The sequence below is a fragment of the Myripristis murdjan genome, chromosome 14 (assembly GCF_902150065.1).
Source record: "Myripristis murdjan chromosome 14, fMyrMur1.1, whole genome shotgun sequence".
NCBI lineage: Eukaryota > Metazoa > Chordata > Actinopteri > Holocentriformes > Holocentridae > Myripristis > Myripristis murdjan.
In genome coordinates this window covers 32,165,404-32,184,938 of record NC_043993.1, presented here as the reverse complement: position 1 = coordinate 32,184,938, position 19,535 = coordinate 32,165,404, and the positions used below count along the sequence as shown (strand labels likewise).

At 40.5% G+C, this 19,535-nt stretch overlaps 2 protein-coding genes across 4 annotated transcripts in view; one reads left to right on the top strand and one right to left on the bottom strand.

Moving 5' to 3' along the window:
• Positions 1–502: 502 nt before the first annotated feature.
• Positions 503–19,535, bottom strand: part of tmem248 (transmembrane protein 248) — a 34,521-nt gene continuing 15,488 nt past the window's right edge. For both annotated transcript variants that reach the window (XM_030068536.1, XM_030068537.1), the window contains 4 exons: positions 11,403–11,553; positions 10,086–10,269; positions 4,695–4,838; positions 503–3,027 (listed from right to left, as the gene is read on the bottom strand). In XM_030068536.1, coding sequence (XP_029924396.1) covers positions 3,007–3,027; positions 4,695–4,838; positions 10,086–10,269; positions 11,403–11,553 — 500 coding nt within the window. In that variant the 3' untranslated portion in view covers positions 503–3,006. The remainder of the gene's footprint in view (positions 3,028–4,694; positions 4,839–10,085; positions 10,270–11,402; positions 11,554–19,535) is intronic.
• Positions 6,036–18,815, top strand: LOC115371280 (zinc finger protein 1 homolog). Of its 2 annotated transcripts, XM_030068531.1 has the most exons (4): positions 13,791–14,229; positions 15,279–15,427; positions 16,246–16,421; positions 17,436–18,815. In XM_030068531.1, exons 1-4 carry the CDS (start codon positions 14,056–14,058, stop codon positions 18,638–18,640), a joined length of 1,704 nt encoding a protein of 567 aa, XP_029924391.1. In that variant the 5' UTR covers positions 13,791–14,055; the 3' UTR covers positions 18,641–18,815. The 2 variants fall into 2 exon arrangements, with proteins under 2 accessions (XP_029924392.1, XP_029924391.1); XM_030068532.1 differs by lacking the exons at positions 16,246–16,421; positions 17,436–18,815 and adding an exon at positions 6,036–6,068 and having other exon boundaries at positions 14,017–14,229; positions 15,279–15,653.

Below are 19,535 nucleotides of genomic sequence, written 5' to 3'. Positions count from 1 at the left end.
ACTCAAATTGTTAAACAGTATGAGTTTGATCATGTGTAGTAGAATTTTTACAGCCTGAAGTGGCATAAAAATGGTTAGAAAAAAAAAAAAATTATTATTATTATTATTATTATACAGTAGAACTATTTTCTTGTGTGGTTGTTCATTTTTGTTGTTGTTTTTATCCTCGAGACAAACTCTGCCAAACGATGCTGCTCCTCTGGCGCAGAGTGACTCAGGAGGCGCAGAAGTTACCAGATCTTTCTGGATGTTGATAAGAGGAAAAATAAGAGTGGATTAAGGAGTTTTTTTTAGGAGTGTTAGCTGGGGGGAGGTCTACCTCAATGGCAGGCGGCTAACAGTTAACATTTGGAGCATCCAGCCAGTATCCAGCACTCAGTAACACTGAGAGGAAGATCAGCACCACTACTGTCCTACAGCTGTAAGAGCTGGAGGGTGGGGGTGATTTTTTTTTTTTTTTTTTTTAATTGGTAACTATCACTTCAACATTTTTTTTTTTTTCTTAGCTTTGCATCTAGATGACAATATCTACAGATTCTGACAAGACCACCCAGCGATCAAGTCTTTACTGAATCAAATTAGAATACCACATTTTTAATACCCAATACTTTTTTGGTCTCCACTGTAAGGTGATGCAGGATGAGCTGGTGTATGGTCAGATGTTAACGTGGAACATATGATTGTCAGAATCAACCATGTTCTCTAATCCTAAACCATGCCATCATCAGACAAGTAAGAATGAGCGCAACTGAAATGAGAGCAATTCATGTGAAAATGTGCAAACTTTTGCAGGGACCGTGTTCGGGGAGGTAAGCTAATTTAATTTTTGTGCCCAGCCAAATCAATCCAGTTTTCACATTATACAGATGCAATCCTGTTGCACTTACAAGCATCATTTCACTAAGAGATGCTTAGTGTTTGGAGTCTTAGAGTTTCACAAAACTGCAGTCTAAGGCTGCCTTTATTCATCCTAACATTTCCCAAACGTGTGTGCCTGCATCTCCCTCGCACACACAGTCTGAACACCAAATGAGTTTTGCACATTTTGTTGTACTAAATATTTTAAGAAAATTACTTGTGTATTTTATTTCGTCAAACTGACACAAGGGAGGTGGGTATTTTCACTTTTTTTAGATTTAAATTTTACACCATTACCCATTTAAAAATAGAACTGCTTTACTTCAGCAGTAAATCTCAGACAAAAAAAAAAAAAAATCCAAATAATTGCACAAAATGTGCAAGAGAAGGTGCACCAACTCATAGGAGTAGGACTATACAAATACTTGAGCACGTGCAATTGGTATTGATTTGCTTAAAATAAGAGCAGAAGTGATCCAAACGCATCTTTAAATTCGATAACTCAAGAACCATTGGACATTTACAACATCATTTACGACAAGAAAATCACAAGTTTGATTTCAAGCCACAGGCTAATCATACTGGAAGAGAGAAAATGAATAGGATGGCTGCGGAAGAAAAAGGACTGGCCAGTTAAAGTAAATGAGAAACCTCTTTCCCACCTATTTTTCAATAAGCAAGTCCATCACAGGGAAGGCAAGATGACGTCTTGCTTCATCCAGGTGCAAAGACGAAGATCATCGGGAACATCACATGAATGTAGAAGCCATGGAAAAATAAAAATAAAACTGCTGCAGGGCGACTGGCAGCAGGAACAAAGTGGCAGGTGAGTGATCAAGACACAGAGGGTACTAAAAGGCAGAAACCATGTTTTCAGTGTGACGACATCCACTTGTCTCGAGGAGAAAACAAGAAGAAAGAGGGTGGAAAAAAAAGTCAACACACCACAGGAACACACACAGGGCTGACTGGGCTGCCTGTAAGACGGGCCTGCTCTGAAACCCTACAGGATGGAACCAAGACAATGGGCCTCATTTATCTGCCGGTTCACTGCTCTTACATTATGTGCACAGTACAGGCATGCTGAAACTTCACTTCACTTTTAATAATGTTGCAGATACACCTGTGATGAATCTTTAGTGTTATTATGTGCGCTCCTGTTTCCTTGATGAATTCACCAGAGGAGCACTTGCGCCTGAACAGCGGACACTGCTGGTGCGCAGACTGTTAAACCAGCAGGTATTTATGGTTAATGCTGCGTTAATGAGAATAACGTGCAACCTCTGTGGCCTAAAGCCTAAGTTAAGAACCAAGACTGATTTTCAACAGCGCTGGTAACACAAGGCCTACTGTACACTACTGTACTACTATGTACTCTATTAACACCTTCTATGATCATAAAAACTTTAAATTACACCACCTTCTCTGCTCAAATTTGGTTAAGAAAGAATTAGAGAAGGGAACATGACTATAAAGGTAAACCACAGAGAACTACCTTTCAAGAAACTTAATGTAAGGACTAAATAATGACAACTCTCATTACACTGCTGAACGGTGCTACATTCATTTCTCCTCCGTTAAGACTGCAATGACAAATGTGTGGATAAGATTTACTTATAAACGACTCGCAGTTAGCCCAATCCAACGTCAGCAACGTGACCCAGGGATTCATTTGAAGATACTCCGACATTCACAGGCCGATTTTAGATTCAGAACCTTTTTTTTTTTTTTTTTTTTTTTTTTTTTTGTTCTGTGGTTTTTAAAAGCAACTTATTTGTCTCTTGCTTGGTAAATGAGGCCCAGTGACTGACTGCTGGCAAAGTGGGTGTGTAGTTCTTGGATCTGGCCTTCTGCTCTGCCGATATACTGCATGTTCTGAGATGGCACAAAGGGACTCAGGCAAAAAAAAAAAAAAAAAAAAGAGAGAGAGAGAGAATATCAGAGTTCCTACAAATATTTACACCGTAGATACAGGCACTTATATATCTTTGGTTGGAGAAACCCAACATTGCAAGAAAAATGCATTCACAGAGCTTTTGTGTCCCTTATTGTATTTCCGGGGTTCACTAGGCAACTGGTATGTATATTTTTATTTCTTCGAGTTTGTCCATGTTACAGTTAAGTCCTGACAAAACTCTTGATGTCTTTTTAACCCTCGGACAACGCCACCTGAAAAAAGAGAAGATATGAGTTGATTATGGACAACTGTATGTGCTGCAAAACACTACAGTCAAGAGTGTCTTATCAAACAAATGAACACTGCTACTGATAGAATAATGACAGTGAAATCAGTTGAATGCAAATTCACACAAATGACTCGCAGACTACTTATCCTCAGTCATATCTGTTTTTAAATCAGCTAAGGCACAAGCTGTGCCTTTAAAAAAAAAAAAAGACTGCTTATTAAGCCGCTGTATAAGCGTCTTAGGAGATCGAGTCATAATATTAGCATGCAGTCATTGCTCTGAAGCAATCAAGGCAATCAGTTTCTACAATCAACTGGGAGCCCATGCAAGGCTGCTAAAATAGTAGGTCAGTAGCAAAGTCCCCAAAACTAATATCCAAAACTACCAAAGTACCCATCAAAAATTCATAAAGCAATTTTAAACATGAAGCATCGAGAGGCTGATAACGGAAACTTGCAAATTTACAATCTAATTTGATTTGTTCTCGACCCAGCAGAGCACTCAGACCCATCCGCTTGATTGAGCCAGTGAGTCAGAGCTCGCCAGTCTGAGCTTAAAATTGTTGATCGTTTGGATGGGCTGTGCTGGCTCGTGTTACTGTGGCGGTGACAAAATGCAGAAGATGTGTGGCGGTGCTGTGGCCTTCACTTTGCTTCTGGGGACGATGGCGACGGAGCCAAGTACAGTGTGATAGCTGTCGGCAGCATTAAAGAGCCAGTAATTGAAAAGAATATCGTCACAGGTGCATAAAGCTGGCTTGCTTGTTACCATGAGTTGGCATAAACAGCGAGCCGTATCAGCTCCGTTGGCCCGTGTGTTTGCCTGGAATGCTGGGCTGAAACTAAACTTTATGTATCGTATATCCCACAGGAGAATACGGACTGGGCTTTAAAGATAATTCTAGCTGCTGTAAGGCTCGCAGCTCTGTAGGGACTCGGGTGCCTGTGATGCCTGGATCAAGAGCAGCATTGTGCTCGCAACAGATAACTATGGGGACTGCAGCACCAAACTGGGGCTTTCAGCATGAAGGACAGGATGGAAAAATACATACATTTAATTAGGGCAAGCACATAGTTAGTGCTGGGTGATACGGACAAAATCAAATATCACAGTATCTTTGACCGAATACCTTGATATTGACATTGATAATATTGAAGGCATGACTAATAAAAAAACTTTCATATAATATTTTCACATGAGATGTTTGATATTCAGTCATTAATAACGGGGATGACGAAACAAATAAAACCTCTAAACAGCTAAAACAATCTAATAAGTTCAGAAATTTGTATCCTTTTACTGCAATGAAGCCTTTAAAACCATAAAAAACAACAGTTATGCATGTAAAAATATTACAATATCCAAAATCCTAAAAGATATCATGTCTCATATCATAATACTGATTTAATATTAATTTACACTGTAATCACAGTAAATATAAGCAGCAAACATAAGTTAAGGCCAACATTAAAGAAAAGTGACCTTGTTGCTGCTTTTTTTAAACAATATTTTTTCCCTTTTGGGTCTCTTTTTTTTTCATAAATGCAGTTGTGTGCTCATTAATGCACGTATGTATATTTCTTGAAAATGCTTCAATAAAACCTAAGCCATAAAAACGTGTGTGTGTGTCATTATAGAAGGCTGTCGTACCTTCTCAGGGCAGAAGTCAGGGTTGGCTTGCCGTACTTTGCCGGGTCGACCCTTGATGACTGCATAGCAGAACATAGTGATGACCATGACGAACAGGAAGTAGCTAGTATGCATCAGGTGCAGGTTGATGAGGGAGCGGTCGTCCTGGAAACAGGAGAGAAACAAGAGTCTGTTCTGAAACGTGCACCACACACACCGGCATCACAAAAGCAATGCGTCTAACTTCATTACAGGAATGGCAGAAGAACTTACCAAAGCCGTACTGCAGGGTTCTGCTAATTAAAGGGGCAGTAAGTAAAATTCCACCGCCTCATGGCACAGAATGACAACAATATATCTGTCTGATTATTGATCAGTACCAGTGACTCAACAATTACTTGACCAGGTCAAGACAGCTGCAAACGCCCCTCCTTTTCTCAAGTGCTCAGTCCCAGTGCTATCCACAAGCATGATGATTACAGTATTTTGCATGGTGATATATATACAGTACAGGCCAAAAGTTTGGACACACCTTCTCATTCAATGCGTTTTCTTTATTTTCATGACTATTTACATTGTAGATTCTAACTGAAGGAATCAAAACTATGAATGAACACATGTGGAGTTATGTACTTAACAAAAAAAGGTGAAATAACTGAAAACATGTTTTATATTCTAGTTTCTTCAAAATAGCCACCCTTTGCTCTGATTACTGCTTTGCACACTCTTGGCATTCTCTCGATGAGCTTCACGAGGTAGTCACCTGAAATGGTTTTCACTTCACAGGTGTGCCTTATCAGGGTTAATTAGTGGAATTTCTTGCTTTATCAATGGGGTTGGGACCATCAGTTGTGTTGTGCAGAAGTCAGGTTATCGAGCTCATCGAGAGAATGCCAAGAGTGTGCAAAGCAGTAATCAGAGCAAAGGGTGGCTATTTTGAAGAAACTAGAATATAAAACATGTTTTCAGTTATTTCACTTCATATATATATATATATATATATATATAAACTTTTCACTTGTTTGTTTAGGAATTGTGCTCTAGCATGCTCGTTTACTCATCTCTACTCATCTAGGGCGTTTTCTCTTTAAAAAAATGCCGCGCATGTTCACACCCTAAAGCAGGGGTGTCAAACTGGTGCCATGGAGGCCAAGAGGCTGCAGGTTTTCATTCCAACCAACAACTCCACCAGGTGATTTCACTGATTAGTCCCGCCTCTCTGTTTTGAGGTAGGGTGATCAGTGAAATCACCTGGTGGAGTTGTTGGTTGGAATGAAAACCTGCAGCCTCTTGGCCCTCCATGGCACGAGTTTGACACCCCTGCCCTAAAGGCTGTGTGCTGACCTGAAAGAAAGCCTTAAAATGAATCCGTCGCCATTGCTTCAAATGATTAAGGTCAGTTTTGTCAGCTGGAATACAACAAGTCTTATGTTCTAAGGTAAGATAAATACTTTTTAATTCCATGTGTCTGACCACAAATGACTTTAAACTTGACCCTGACTCTGAAATAATATCTAGATGATGTTTCCGCGGACTGAATCAAAAAGGATATTAATGCAGTACAGCCGAATAATTAAGAAGTACTTGTGGAACGGGGAAAAAGACGAGGGTCAACACAAAATAAATATGTGCCTCTCAGGGGAAAGGTGGATTTGCGCTCCTAAATATGGAGTCACATAGTTTAGCATTAGAAATGTTCAAATAAGCTAGACACTGGGAAAGCTATGAGTCCTATCCAGCATGGACGAAATAGAGAGGTCGGTCTAAGCTCCATTTGAACCCTGGCAGACCCTTTCACAGATAAAAGCTTTATATCAAATGGATGAGACAAAGAAATGGTATATCACTTCACTCCCCGTGGGTGTGGGCGAGGGTGCATAACCTGGGGATATCTCAGAATGAACAGAGTCACTCCTCTATTTGGAGCAATATCTTCTACTTGCTGTCAAGGAAGTAGAAAATATTGCTCATTTGGGGGAGCAGAATCAAAGTGCTAAATGATCTTTACAACGACTGATAACTTTTAACTCGTCAAAAATTTGTTTGATCTGTTTACTCTGAAAGGGAAGAGGGGATTTTTGGAAATTATGGTGCTGCATTGGGACCATCTTTGAAATCAACGTACTTGGTATCTGACAACTAAAGTGCATTCTGTCTCAATATCTAACGATAAATGGAGGAATCTCTGTCTGTATGTGTGTCCGTGGCTCCATTATCTCCGCGACTGTTCATCCAATCGACTTCAGACTTGGCAGGTGTGTGTTGCTGAGGACCCGCCGCAGTGCAGCGTTGAGTATGAGTATTTATGGTTCAAAAGCTGCAAAAAATCGTTTTTATGATGTTATTCTTAACATGATGTTGACGGGCTGCGAAGGATGAACTCAAATGTGAGGGCAGTGCAACATCTGGACAGTCGGCAGCACACACACTGCAGCTTTGAAATACTCACAAGTAGGGTTGTCACGATACTAAAATTTCAAACTCGATATCGATACCCAGGAAAATATTCGATACTCGATACCATTTTCGATACTGCGGGGATAAAAAAAAAATGACAAAAATTTAAAAGGCATAAAAAATATATTTATTAAAATATATTTTTAAACTCAAAAATAGCCTTTTCAATCAAAAAAATAAAAAATAAAATCACATTTTGTTTTCACTGTTTGCAAATTGCAAAAATAACCCAAATAACATAATAATTTTACATTTTAACTTATAGTGCAAAAATTACAATGACATATGTTTTAGAACTACAAATTTACCACAAACTACTAAGTATTATTTTTATTAACATAGTATTGTTTTATATGATTGACATTTTCTGGAACTGTGTGAACAGCGGCTTTGCGCATGCGCGATTCATTTGCTGCCTGGACGCGGAGTGGGGCGGGGGAGGGGCTCGCGGCAGCACCCGCTACAGTACTCACTGAGAACAGGAACTGCAGAGGAATGATACGTGCTTTCATGTCAGTCTCCAAAATACCAGAAATGTCTCCAATAACATCAGTAAAAGTGGCTAGATTTGTCGCTAGTCGCTTTTGACAAAAAAAGTCGCCATGAGGAGTTGGAAAGTCGCCAGATTTAGCGAGAAAGTCGCCAAGTTGGCAACACTGGCAGAGTTGCTGGAGCTCTGCCTACCGGGCGCTGTTTGGCCTGCGGCACAGTGGTGGCCTGCAGTAGTATCGATACTTTGGGAAATGAATATCGTATCCGGATACGGCCTTTTAGTATCGATACTTTTCGGAGTATCGATATTTTTGACAACCCTACTCACAAGACACAGAAGTGTATTTCTGCGTCATCAAGAGAGAAGTGAACTTGGGCGCATATACTGTATGTTTATGAGTGATGCTGGTATGACAGGGAGATAGTGGTGATTTCCTAATGTCACACTGTTGCTGTGTTGTCCTATGGCATGGCCGTCACCAGGCCTGGGCGTTTGGATACTTTGGATACTTGAATACTTTTTTCCCAGCCCTGAACGTTCCCAGCATGCAGCTGCACCCAGGATCCAGATGACTAAAACTCTGTATACATTCATGACAAATGGTGTGTCCAGACCAAACATGAAATGAGTTGTTAATGCGGCACGATTACATACAATGCAAAGACGTGATTGGACACAAATTTGTGGCGGGTGATGCGAATGACGGCAATTTCCGTGAAATACACATCATTCATGTATTCGCATCGGTTGCAATTTTTCCAATTGGAGCGAAAATTTCACGGCCGCATTTCACGCTTTGCATTTGGTCTGAACACTCCTTAAAGGGTGTAAGCACAAAGCCACAATAATCAATACTCAAAGATCACTACAGTGTGGGGCAGAGCAGGAGACATGACAGGATATTATTTCTGATGCTGTGCAGGCCACAACGGATGTAAGACGCAAATTTCATTCATTATCATTCATTATAAAACCGAACATGTAAACACCATGTGATGTCACTCAGACTGTGTAATGTGGGTCTAATAGTGGATAGTGTATGCTGGAAATGCAAGGAGGCAACAAGAACCCACTTGTTTGCTACATGGGAATGGTCTGGATGGTTTTTCCACCACGCACCACAACTGTGACTTGCTGGAGACAGAACATTTCTCCCACAAGCGGTCACGACAGCCCAGTTTGAGCTGGTACAGGCGCTACCACAGGAGCGAAGCTTAATTTTGAGAACTAGAAGAGCACAAATATGCCGGAATAAACTGAATGGATAATGCTTACATTGAGACAGCTTTCTTAGAATACTCCACAACTACTCCATAGCTACTCCAAACTCCAGATAAGCTGGAATTAGAGGGAATTTAAATATTAATTTGTATTATAGTGTAATGCGGCAAAAATACAAATTAAGGAGACAGACAAAGGTCTGCAGTGTGTAGCTCCTTAAATAAGTGTGCAGAACTTCATCTCTCTACATTGCTGCTTCTCATGGGTCCAGTGTCTTAGATTTTTGCACAGGTTGACTTAAACAGCTTCAATATATATTTGCTGTGATGCGGCAGTCTAAAACTTGACTGCTGTTTCTGTGTTCTGTCAATTATGTTGGAAAAGGCTGCTCAGACACCGCACCTGAATCTTCCATAGGTGTTCAAGTGGGATGAGATCGGGTCACTGAGATAGGCACGGGATATATTTTCAAATTGTTTTCATGCTCACTGAACCATTCAGTGCCTGCTCTTAACCAGTGAATTGGATCTTTGTACCCCTGGAAAAGACGACCGCCATCAGTATAGATCTAGGATTAAAAGGCTTTCACGACGGCTTTGCATTTGATGGCGTGTATCTTCTCTTGTGATGGAGTTGAGCACAGCAGTGGCATGCCTCGACAATATAATACTTCAAAAAACACAATCATGCTGTCAAGTTTTGCTTTTACTTCACTTTGGCCATATTTTGTTAAACAGCAAAACATTTTAAAATCATGAATTTGTGGGGAACGAATGTGAATTGCATGTGCAGGTATGGAACTCACGAGCGTCATCATCGACTCCGCAACAGTATGCGCCCTGTAAATTATTTGCTCAACGTATCATGCCATCTTTCATGTCATGTAATTATTTGGGTTGCAGTTACGGGTCTTTGATCAATATTTTCGAAACGCTGATTAAAAACTGTTCCAATTAGGCTTCTTTGCCATAGAAGCTGACAGTATTGCAGAATGCGGTGTGACTTCAGGGTACACGGGCTGACTTGGCTCCTGTTTTCTCCATGTTTTTCCCGGCATACTCATCAATTAAGACTAAAACCTTGTCAGCTGCTTCACTGCGGAGTTAATTACATCTTGTTTTCCTGGACACACGGCTCAGCTGACTTGCTATGAAAGTCAGCTGAGACGCTGAACTCCAGTGGATAAAACCAGACTAACCAATATCCCCTGTTAGAGAATAAGGAAAAAGACGGTGACTCACATCAGGAACGATGACAGTAAGCTTTGGGTTGAGTGCGTGGTACACCTTGCCGATGGCTCCTTTGTAACACCAGAAGGGGTTGTAGTCCTGACTGTACTTGGTATCTGAGTCGCGGGCCGTGGTGAACAGCTTGTACCAAGATGTGGCATTGGTGTATGTCTCGGGCACGCAGTGGGGTGGCTGCCTACAAGGCACAGCATAAACTCTATTACAATGTGTTTGGGCGAGTGTGACAAAGAAAAAGTCACCATTCAGTCATGGAGTGTGTAATTAACCCACATAATGTTCCATCTCACAGAAACTGAAAGCTGGATGGCACAGAACTTCCCCCAGTTTAGCAGAGAAACAGTGCACTACAGTCTTTTGGCCATCGGGGGCAGTGCTGAGCTCTTGCTAAACAGAGTACAATATCTTGTGGTCATGGGGGCTAAATGCTATAAACGATAACTACATTTGTTTCCAAATATTTACCAGTAACTTGACTATCACTTTCATTGTTACACAGCCCAATATTTTTTAATGCAGATTGAATTATAAGCTGATGTGAAAGTGATGGTTGTAAAATTATGGCAGTTATAGAGGAGTTACACAAAAATGGATGTAACATGATGCTGACTGGATTTAGATTTACAGAGGAAACAAAAGCATTTATTCCCTAAACTTCACCGATCCACAGTGATTTTACATAAAAGATCCACTGACCACTGTTCATTTTACTCTGTTTAGCCCAGTTTTAGTGCTCCACGTTATAAAGTTATTCTTGTCTGCATTAAATCTTGCTATATAGACAGTTTCTTCTGTTACCCTAACCTCTGGCAAAATTACATCTGTAATGCTGAAACAGTGTGGATAAAACTGGAAGACTGGACAATACATTTGTGTCCTGATTTATAGAGAATTCAGGGTTGACATGACTTGCTCTGAGCTACAGAGAAATTAAAGGCATGACCAATAACTGGAATGACAAACACTTGATGATTCATGCTGCAGAAATGGTCACCCAGGCCGTTACTAGTCATTTTACAGTATGCGGTAATGGAAACGGCCCCTACAGGTCATTTTGATGGATGCGTGAAATAACAATAATTATAATGAATGAATCCGAAATGGAACCACATCAATACTTGGAATCTAAATAAGCATTATGAACGTCACTAACAGAGCAAACATTCAGAGGGTAACCCTTTTATACGATACAAATATCAAACTCTGCAAAAGAAATATCAATATTGTAAAATGTGAAATAGAAAATCAATGCCTGTTTCTAAAATGTCAGCAATGTGCGCTCCTGAGAGTTATGGAGGCGGTCCAACTCACACTGTGACAGGGAAGATATTGCTGGCTGCCGTGATGGTCATACAAGTACTGAACACCACCTGCTCACAGTGGCCGTGCAGCACACAGTCATCAGAGTTCCAGGAGACAGGCAGGGTGAATGTGATGTTCATTTCCTCATGGGCTTCCCGGCCTACACACAAAAACACATGTAAAACCAAAAACACACACGGACAAACTCAAATATTACAATATTTTTGACCCAGTACTTCAATAATCAATATTGTGGCAATACTGTTAGGATGACTACTGGTGTCTTCCCAAAATTTTACCCAGTGAGATTTTTGATTAACAATTATTAGTAACAGGTAAAGACAAAAACACAGCATCTGGAGCAGCCTAGTTAGAAAAAAAAAAAAAACATCCCTTTACTGTAATGCAGCCTTTAAAACCAGGAAAAGACAGCACATGTCATGTCATGATGCTACAAAATCCAAAATCCCAGATGATATTTAGTCACATATTAATGTTTCGATATAATATTGATAGCCTACATTGCCCAGACATATAACAGAGCATACAGACGTCTTAATTTTAATATAAGAAAAACCGGGGTTGAAACACAAGCTCATCTGTATGGGCTCGTTCGTGCCACCCACTGTTCTGGATGAAGTGATAAACTGAATAATGCTAAACTTAATCATACTGATTGGAAATCTATGATGTGAGCCATTAAAGCACTTATGTTAGTGTCATCAACTGGTCCATTTTACTACTACTTTTCACTATATTCCCTTTTTTTTTTTTTTTTTTTTTTTTTTTTTTTGGAGGAACTACAAGGAACTTTCATTTTGTGTTGATTTTGGGGTCCCCCGTGGACAAAAGCTGGAATGAGGACTGCATTTGCCATGAGATCTTGATCCGGCTTTGTTTTGAAAGCGAGTGAAAAAGAGACACTTCTGTTTACAACCTGGACCACGGCAGACAGCATGCAGCAAACCCTCAAAAGTCTGGCTTAGCTTCACTGAAAGAGATAATGACCCAGCAAAATGCACCACCTGCGGTAAGGATACTTCGTGCCAGCGTTCATTTCGTTGACGAAGACTATGACGGTATAAAATATTCGTCAACGAACCCCTTTTTCACGCACGAAAACTAAACAAAAACTTTTTTTTTTTTTTTTTTTTTTAATTTATTTATTGTTAAATTTGAATACAAAAAGACATTTGTATACATTACAATAACAAGATAAACAAAGTTCAGGTAAACAGCATCAGTTCCTGTTAGCATATTAAAAAAAAAAAAAAAAAAAAAAAAAAAAAAAAAACAGAAATGGAAAAGAAAAAGAACTATCACAATAAAACAGAGACCAAATCATGGGATAAGACGAATCATGAGATATCCATAATCTTTAGAGTGAGGCTTCAGAGAAAAAATCGTCGTACACTCTCACTAATTTATTGCTTTTCTTGTTATTAATTATTCTCATAGTTCTGAGCACAGAGTTAAGTTCTAATTGAAAAGGCAAGAATTTGGGGATAGATTTGAAAAACTTCTGTTTGTGAATGAAAAACTTAGCATATAGGGTAACAAAGTTAATTAAATATTCAAAGGTTCTGTTGACTGGGTTACTATAGTAACAAATTATATCTTTTAGTTTTAGAGAAAAGGGTGCTTTGGAAGCTTTAAGGAAGTAAGTCTCTAGATCAAACCAAAATTGTTTAGCATGCATGCAGTCAAAGAATAAATGAGAGCAAGTCTCAGTATCATTTCCACAAAAGGAGCATGAAGAACTAATATCAGCAAATTTGGCTATCAGACAATTTACCGGATAGATATTATGCAGAATATTAAAATGCACAACCTTGGCTTTATTTGTAATACAATATTTGTAAGGTAAAAGCCAAGCTTTATTCCAGTCTATATCCTCAATCTGCGATCTCCAGAAAAATTTTCCCCTAGGAAGCGTTTGATACTTTCGTACATAAATCTGGCGTATATGCTTATTATTACAATTCATGTCTGTTAGATCAATTCCATCTAACATAAGCCGAGGCTTTGTTAAAATATTTTTATTATACTTTAAATGGTTGCTCACAAGTTGAATTAAACCATTAGGAATAATACGTATTAACAGATTATATTCTTTGGGGGGAATTGGAAAATTATGTACAGACATGAACTGTTCATAAGAAAGCATATTACCAGAGTTGTCAAATAAATTAAGCACTAAACAAAAACTAAATAATAATAATAAAAAAAAAAAGTCAGATGTGATGACAAAGACTGTGACGAAATATAACTGACACTTTAGTCAACGAATAAGAACGAGAGGAAAATGTTAGGGCGGGACGAACGGAGAAACGATCCAATCAGAGCTGCCCTTTTCGTGGGACAAGTTCGGAAGAAATCCAATCAGAGTAGGTTGATCTATGCAGAGCAACCGCCGCGGCAAGATACACAATCACAGGAGTAAAGGATAATAAAGACGAATTTGCAGAACTTCGCATAGTTTTGAGGACGTTTTCCACGACATTTAGGTTGTTTACCTACATTATATTTAGTCGTGTTTAGCTGCACGGTCTTAGTCACACGGCTTCGGTTGATTTCAGTTGACTTCGCTTCGTTAGCAACAGGCTAACGTGTTGCGGTGCAGCCGGTCCCGCAGGTCCCGCACGCCTCACGGACCGCAGACATGCCGGAGCTGGGTCGAGGACGGAAACGAAGAATCGACGTGTGGTCACACTTCACATACGACAACAGGGACAACAAGACCGTCTGTAGACCGTGCGGAGCCAAAATCGCCGGGAAAAACACCACCAACCTGAAGCGACACTTACAGGCGACTCATCCAGAAATACACGCGAAGGTAAGGTTATGTTTAATCAGATAAACCACCGTGTTTCCGCTAAACTTGGAATAAAATAGAAGATAAAGGAAATCACCTCTGAACTGGATTGATTAGATGATTGTCTCGCCGGATTAATATGAGTATAAATGTCAAATGCCCTTAAATTGAATCAAATGTGTACTCTTCTAGTAGATGTTGTGGTGTTGTATACGACTCGACAAAGGGGGTGTGTGTGAGAGAGAGAGTGAGAGTGAGAGTGTGTGTGAGAGAGAGAGAGAGAGAGAGAGTGAGTGTGTGTGTGTGTGTGTGAGAGAGAGAGTGAGTGTGTGTGTGAGAGAGTGAGTGTGTGAGAGAGAGTGTGTGTGTGTGTGTGTGAGATATTGTGAGAGAGAATGTGTGTGTGTGAGAGAGAGTGAGTGTGTGTGTGTGAGAGAGAGAGAGTGTGTGTCTGTGAGAGAGTGTGTGTGTGTGTGAGAGAGAGAGAGAGAGAGTGTGTGAGAGAGAGTGAGAGTGTGAGAGAGAGAGAGAGAGTGAGTGTGTGAGAGAGAGTGAGTGTGAGAGAGAGTGTGTGTGTGTGTGTGAGATATCGAGAGTGAGAATGTGTGTGTGAGAGAATGTGTGTGTGAGAGAGTGAGTGTGTGTCTGTGAGAGAGTGTGTGTGTGTGAGAGAGAGAGAGTGTGTGTGTGTGTGTGTGTGTGAGATATCGAGAGTGAGAATGTGTGAGAGAGAATGTGTGTAAGAGAGAGAGAATGTGTGTGAGAGAGAGAGAATGTGTGTGTGCGTGTGAGAGAGAGAGAGTGTGTGTGTGTGTGTGTGTGTGTGTGTGAGAGAGAGTGTGTGTGTGTGTGTGTGTGTGAGAGAGAGGGAGTGAGAGTGTGAGAGAGTGTGTGTGTGTGTGTGTGTGTGTGTGTGTGTGTGAGATATCGAGAGTGAGAATGTGTGTGTGAGAGAGAGAGAATGTGTGTGTCTGTGTGAGAGAGTGTGTGTGTGTGTTTGAGAGAGAGAGAGGAGATTGGACAAGAAAGAAAAAATAACAATTTAATCCCCCCTATATTGCCCCTGACAGATAAAGAAGAGGTCTGATGACAAAGATGACCACGGGCCCGGTGGAAATGAAGCTGGTGCTGCTAGTGCAACCCAGCAGCAGGCCACCTCGGCTTTCTTACGTTCTTCAAAGTACAAAACTGAACCAAAGGAACAACAGACCGAGGAGCAGTAAGTTCAGAGTTAGGTGGTTTTCTATTTCAATAATACTGTACTTCATCTTGAAAGAATGTCATGTGCATTGCATATCACTCAGGGAGAAAGCATATCTTTTTCAGGGAGCATGTATATTTTTCAGGGAGAGCAGGCCTTATGCTTATTTTATGTGAGATTATCTTTTGTGAAAAAGCCACGGTCATGTTTTTGACATTAAGAATTAAATAAAATACATGTTTTGTATTACAACCATTAAATCTGTGTCTGTATCGCATATTCAGACCTTAATACCATCCCATAACAGACTGATGGAGACTTCAAATGACTGGAAATTCTGTAGAAAAATTTAATCAACTAAAATCTGCTAATATTTGGTCTACTAAAACTAGACTAAGACTAAAAGATTTCAGATGACTAAAATATGACTAAAACTAAATGGTGTGTTATTCAAAAGACTAACACTAAATCAGAATTTGCAGTCAAAATTAACACTGCAAATGAGCCATCCAGCGTTTTACGACCCAGTCATGATGATAATCCCCCTCTCGCAAATCTAGGTTTGAATGCGGTTTGGGTTAATGTTAAAGTTAAGGGTAAGGTTAAGATTAGGGCAGAGTAAAGCGGCACCGTACTGAATCGAGTGCGACAGTGTGAGAGAGTTTCACAAATCTAAAGTTACCACCTAGACACGACCACTTTTGTTTCATTCCGCTTCCCCAATGGTCACATGACCATATCAGTCTTCTGCTTCCGGTACAGTGTCGCACAGCGCCATCAACATGGTACCATAGAGTTTGTTTTCTCACAGTTTCACAACGCATGTCTCTCCTCAGGAACACGACCATGTTTAATCTCAAGGACTTTGTGAACCAGCGGCTCTCTGCTGCAGCCATGGAAATATTCGAGGAGTTTGAGAAAATGCTAGATGTGTATAAAGCTGAAGTGACTCGGTCGAAAGAAGAGGTGGACAACCTGCGGAACCAGCTGGACCTCCTGCACGACAAATCAGGTTTGGGGCACACATTTATATCCAGTCTACTTTATTATGTGATGTAAACGGCGATTTCTGTTATGGTGTTGCTTACAAAGTGAAATAAGTGTCTGATTGTGTGTGAAAGGTTTATCTCCTGTGGCAAGTCACATAAAGGACGATGATGCTAATTTAGCCACTGTGCAGATCTGTGTGTCCACACTGGTGAGGCGATGACAGAGGGTTAACTAAAGAAGTTGACAGCCTATGATTTAAACAACTATATTGATTATGGCAAGACAACAAATCACAGCTAAAACTGGAGTTTGCTGGTGGTCTTTGGTTGTAGCTTATTATTGATTTGTTGCTGGAGATGTGCTACTTGTTTGTGAAAGAGAGCTGTTTGTTCCAGTACACTGGTAATAATGACTCAGCGCAGCCATAACAATCTTAAATTTTGAAAATACAACACATTTGGCAAAGACAAATCGCGATTGAGGTATCTGAGGTATGGCAGTTTGCTCACTGTTGCCTGTTTCCTGAAACATCATCCTTTTGGTACCAAAAACCAAAATGGAATGTAAGTAAAGGAGCAACACACTCCCACGATGCTGGTGGGTGTGTTTTAACCCCTAGAACAAAAAAATAGAGGAAAAATCTGCATACTAAATGTCATTAAACCAAAACTTTGGTATTACTTGTGAGCGGATGTGTTCATTAGACAACTAATGGTCCAGAAAAGCTCCATGTGGCAACATTGCAAAAGTGTATGCCTCTGCTTCTCAGCGCTTTGTGCACAATTTTGAACCGTATGAGAAGTTAATCTAAATACGGCCAGGGCCCAGCTATTCCAGATGTCCAGTACCTCTGTGCTTTTCTCCGCTGCAGTTCACAAGTGATGAAACAAAGTGACATAAAACCCTCAAGTATGACCGCTTTACTCATGATCTACAGTATATGTGCCATGCTTTCACTGACTATGGTGACTAACTTGGGTGTTTGTTGTGGAGACATTAATCTGTTGGGTAACTTCTGCCTTCTTCCCATCTGTAGCTGCAGAAGCTCCAGCAGCCCACAGCACCATCATTGCAGACGGGTGTGACTCCATTCTGCTACTGGAGAAGCTGCTGCCCTCGACACCAGTGGAAATGGGACAAGATTCAGACTTCAGTGTGAAGGCTGAAGCTGCTGGACCCTCTCACACCAATGCTGGTGTAGAAAATCCTGACTGGATCAACGGCATGCTGCACTCAGACCCTGAAGTGTCACAGGTTAAAGAGGAGCAGGAGGAACTTGGCATCGACAGTCAAAAACAAGAGGCTGTTTTTCTTTCTGCTGACGTTGTGAAAAGTGAGCAAGATCAACCAGAGGCAGAATTTGAATATGAACTGCAGCCGCTCTCCTCAGACTGCTCTGCAGCTCAGAGTGAGAACAGTGATGATGAGGATTGGACGGAGAGCAAAGGAGCACAGAAAAGGCCCAAGAAACGAAAAGCAAAGTCAAAGCAACGACAGACTGACAGTAGTACACAGGAGGGATATGAAGTGTTACCTCATGAAGAATCCTCTGCCAAAAGTCAATCTGACGATCATATTTCTTGCCATTTGTGTGGCAAGACTTTCAAGTACATAGGTTTTTTAATGAATCACATAAAGACGCATGACAAGACAGTTGATTGTCATGTTTGTGAAATAACATTCCAGTCTGCAGAGGAGCTGATAAAACACTTACAGTCTGCTATCAAAAAAAGACATTTTTGTGATCTGTGTGGCAAAACGTTCACCAAAATGCATTTGCTCAAAGAGCACTCAAAAATACACACAGGGACAAAAGAGTTTACATGTCAAGACTGTGGCAAAGCATTTCTCCGAAAAACAGAGCTCACTGTGCATACTAGGGCCCACTCTGGGGAGAAACCATACAGCTGTGATATTTGTGGGAAGGCATTTAGTCAGAGAAATAATCTTAAAAGCCATAGGAGATGTCATACAGGAGAGAAACCACATTATTGTGAGGTGTGTGGCTACAGCTTCAGGACTAGCAATCATCTCAAAACACACATGAGACATCATTCAGGTGAGAAGCCGTACTCCTGTGACATTTGTGGTAAGACATTTTGCCAGACCGGAGAGTTGACAAGACATATGATGACACACACAGAGGAGAGACCATACGGTTGCCATGTTTGTGGCATGAGATACAAATTTGATTCAAATCTGAAGGTGCATATGAGAAATCATAAAGAGGAAGCTACATAGTGGCCGAGTCTACATAAACAGAGTAACCCAGCTATTATCATCTTCATTAAGGACTTGGTGGTTCAAAGTAACAGTTCAGATGCTTAACACTGTATAGTTGTACTCGCTGCTCCATATGAGTGTAATACACCCACCAAATTCGGTTCATTAAATCTTTCCCTGGTGCAACACCTTCCAAGAGTGCCCTGCCTGAAATTGAATGAAGTTGACACAAACCAGATAACAACATGATTTTCAGCAGCAACACAAAGATGATTTTTCTTAAGGAAACACAACAACCCATGCTTGTAGTGGCTTCACTTTCATAGTGCTTTTATGACTGGTGGTTTCCAAAATGGCAGAGCTGTTTTGTGGCAGTGGTACAGTTCCACCATTTTTGACGCAAGGGAATTAAAACCAGAGATTGTCTCGCCGAATTAATGAGTATAAATATTCAGTGTCCTTAAATTGAATCACGTTTACTATTATAGTAGATGTTGTGGTGTTGTATACGAATCGACAAAGGGTGTGTTTGTGTGTGTGAGAGAGGAGATTGGACAAGAAAGAAAAAAAGAACAATTTAATCCCCCCTATATTGCCCCTGACAGATACAGAAGAGGTCTGATGACAAAGATGACCACGGGCCCGGTGGAAATGAAGCTGGTGCTGCTAGTGCAACCCAGCAGCAGGCCACCTCTGCTTTCTTACGTTCTTAAAAGTACAAAACTGAACCAAAGGAACAACAGACCGAGGAGCAGTAAGTTCAGAGTTCGGTGGTTTTCTATTTCAATAATACTGTACTTCATCTTGAAAGAATGTCATGTGCATTGCATATCATTCAGGGAGAACGCATATCTTTTTCAGGGAGCATGTATATTTTTCAGGGAGAGCAGGCCTTATGCTTATTTTATGTGAG

Excerpts from the sequence above, each read along its gene's own strand:
- LOC115371280 (XM_030068531.1), top strand. The coding sequence starts at position 14,056 with ATGCCGGAGCTGGGTCGAGGACGGAAACGAAGAATCGACGTGTGGTCA. Across the intron at positions 15,428-16,245 it reads GAACAACAGACCGAGGAGCA|GAACACGACCATGTTTAATC; the intron begins GTAAGTTCAGAG and ends GTCTCTCCTCAG. Across the intron at positions 16,422-17,435 it reads CCTCCTGCACGACAAATCAG|CTGCAGAAGCTCCAGCAGCC; the intron begins GTTTGGGGCACA and ends TCCCATCTGTAG.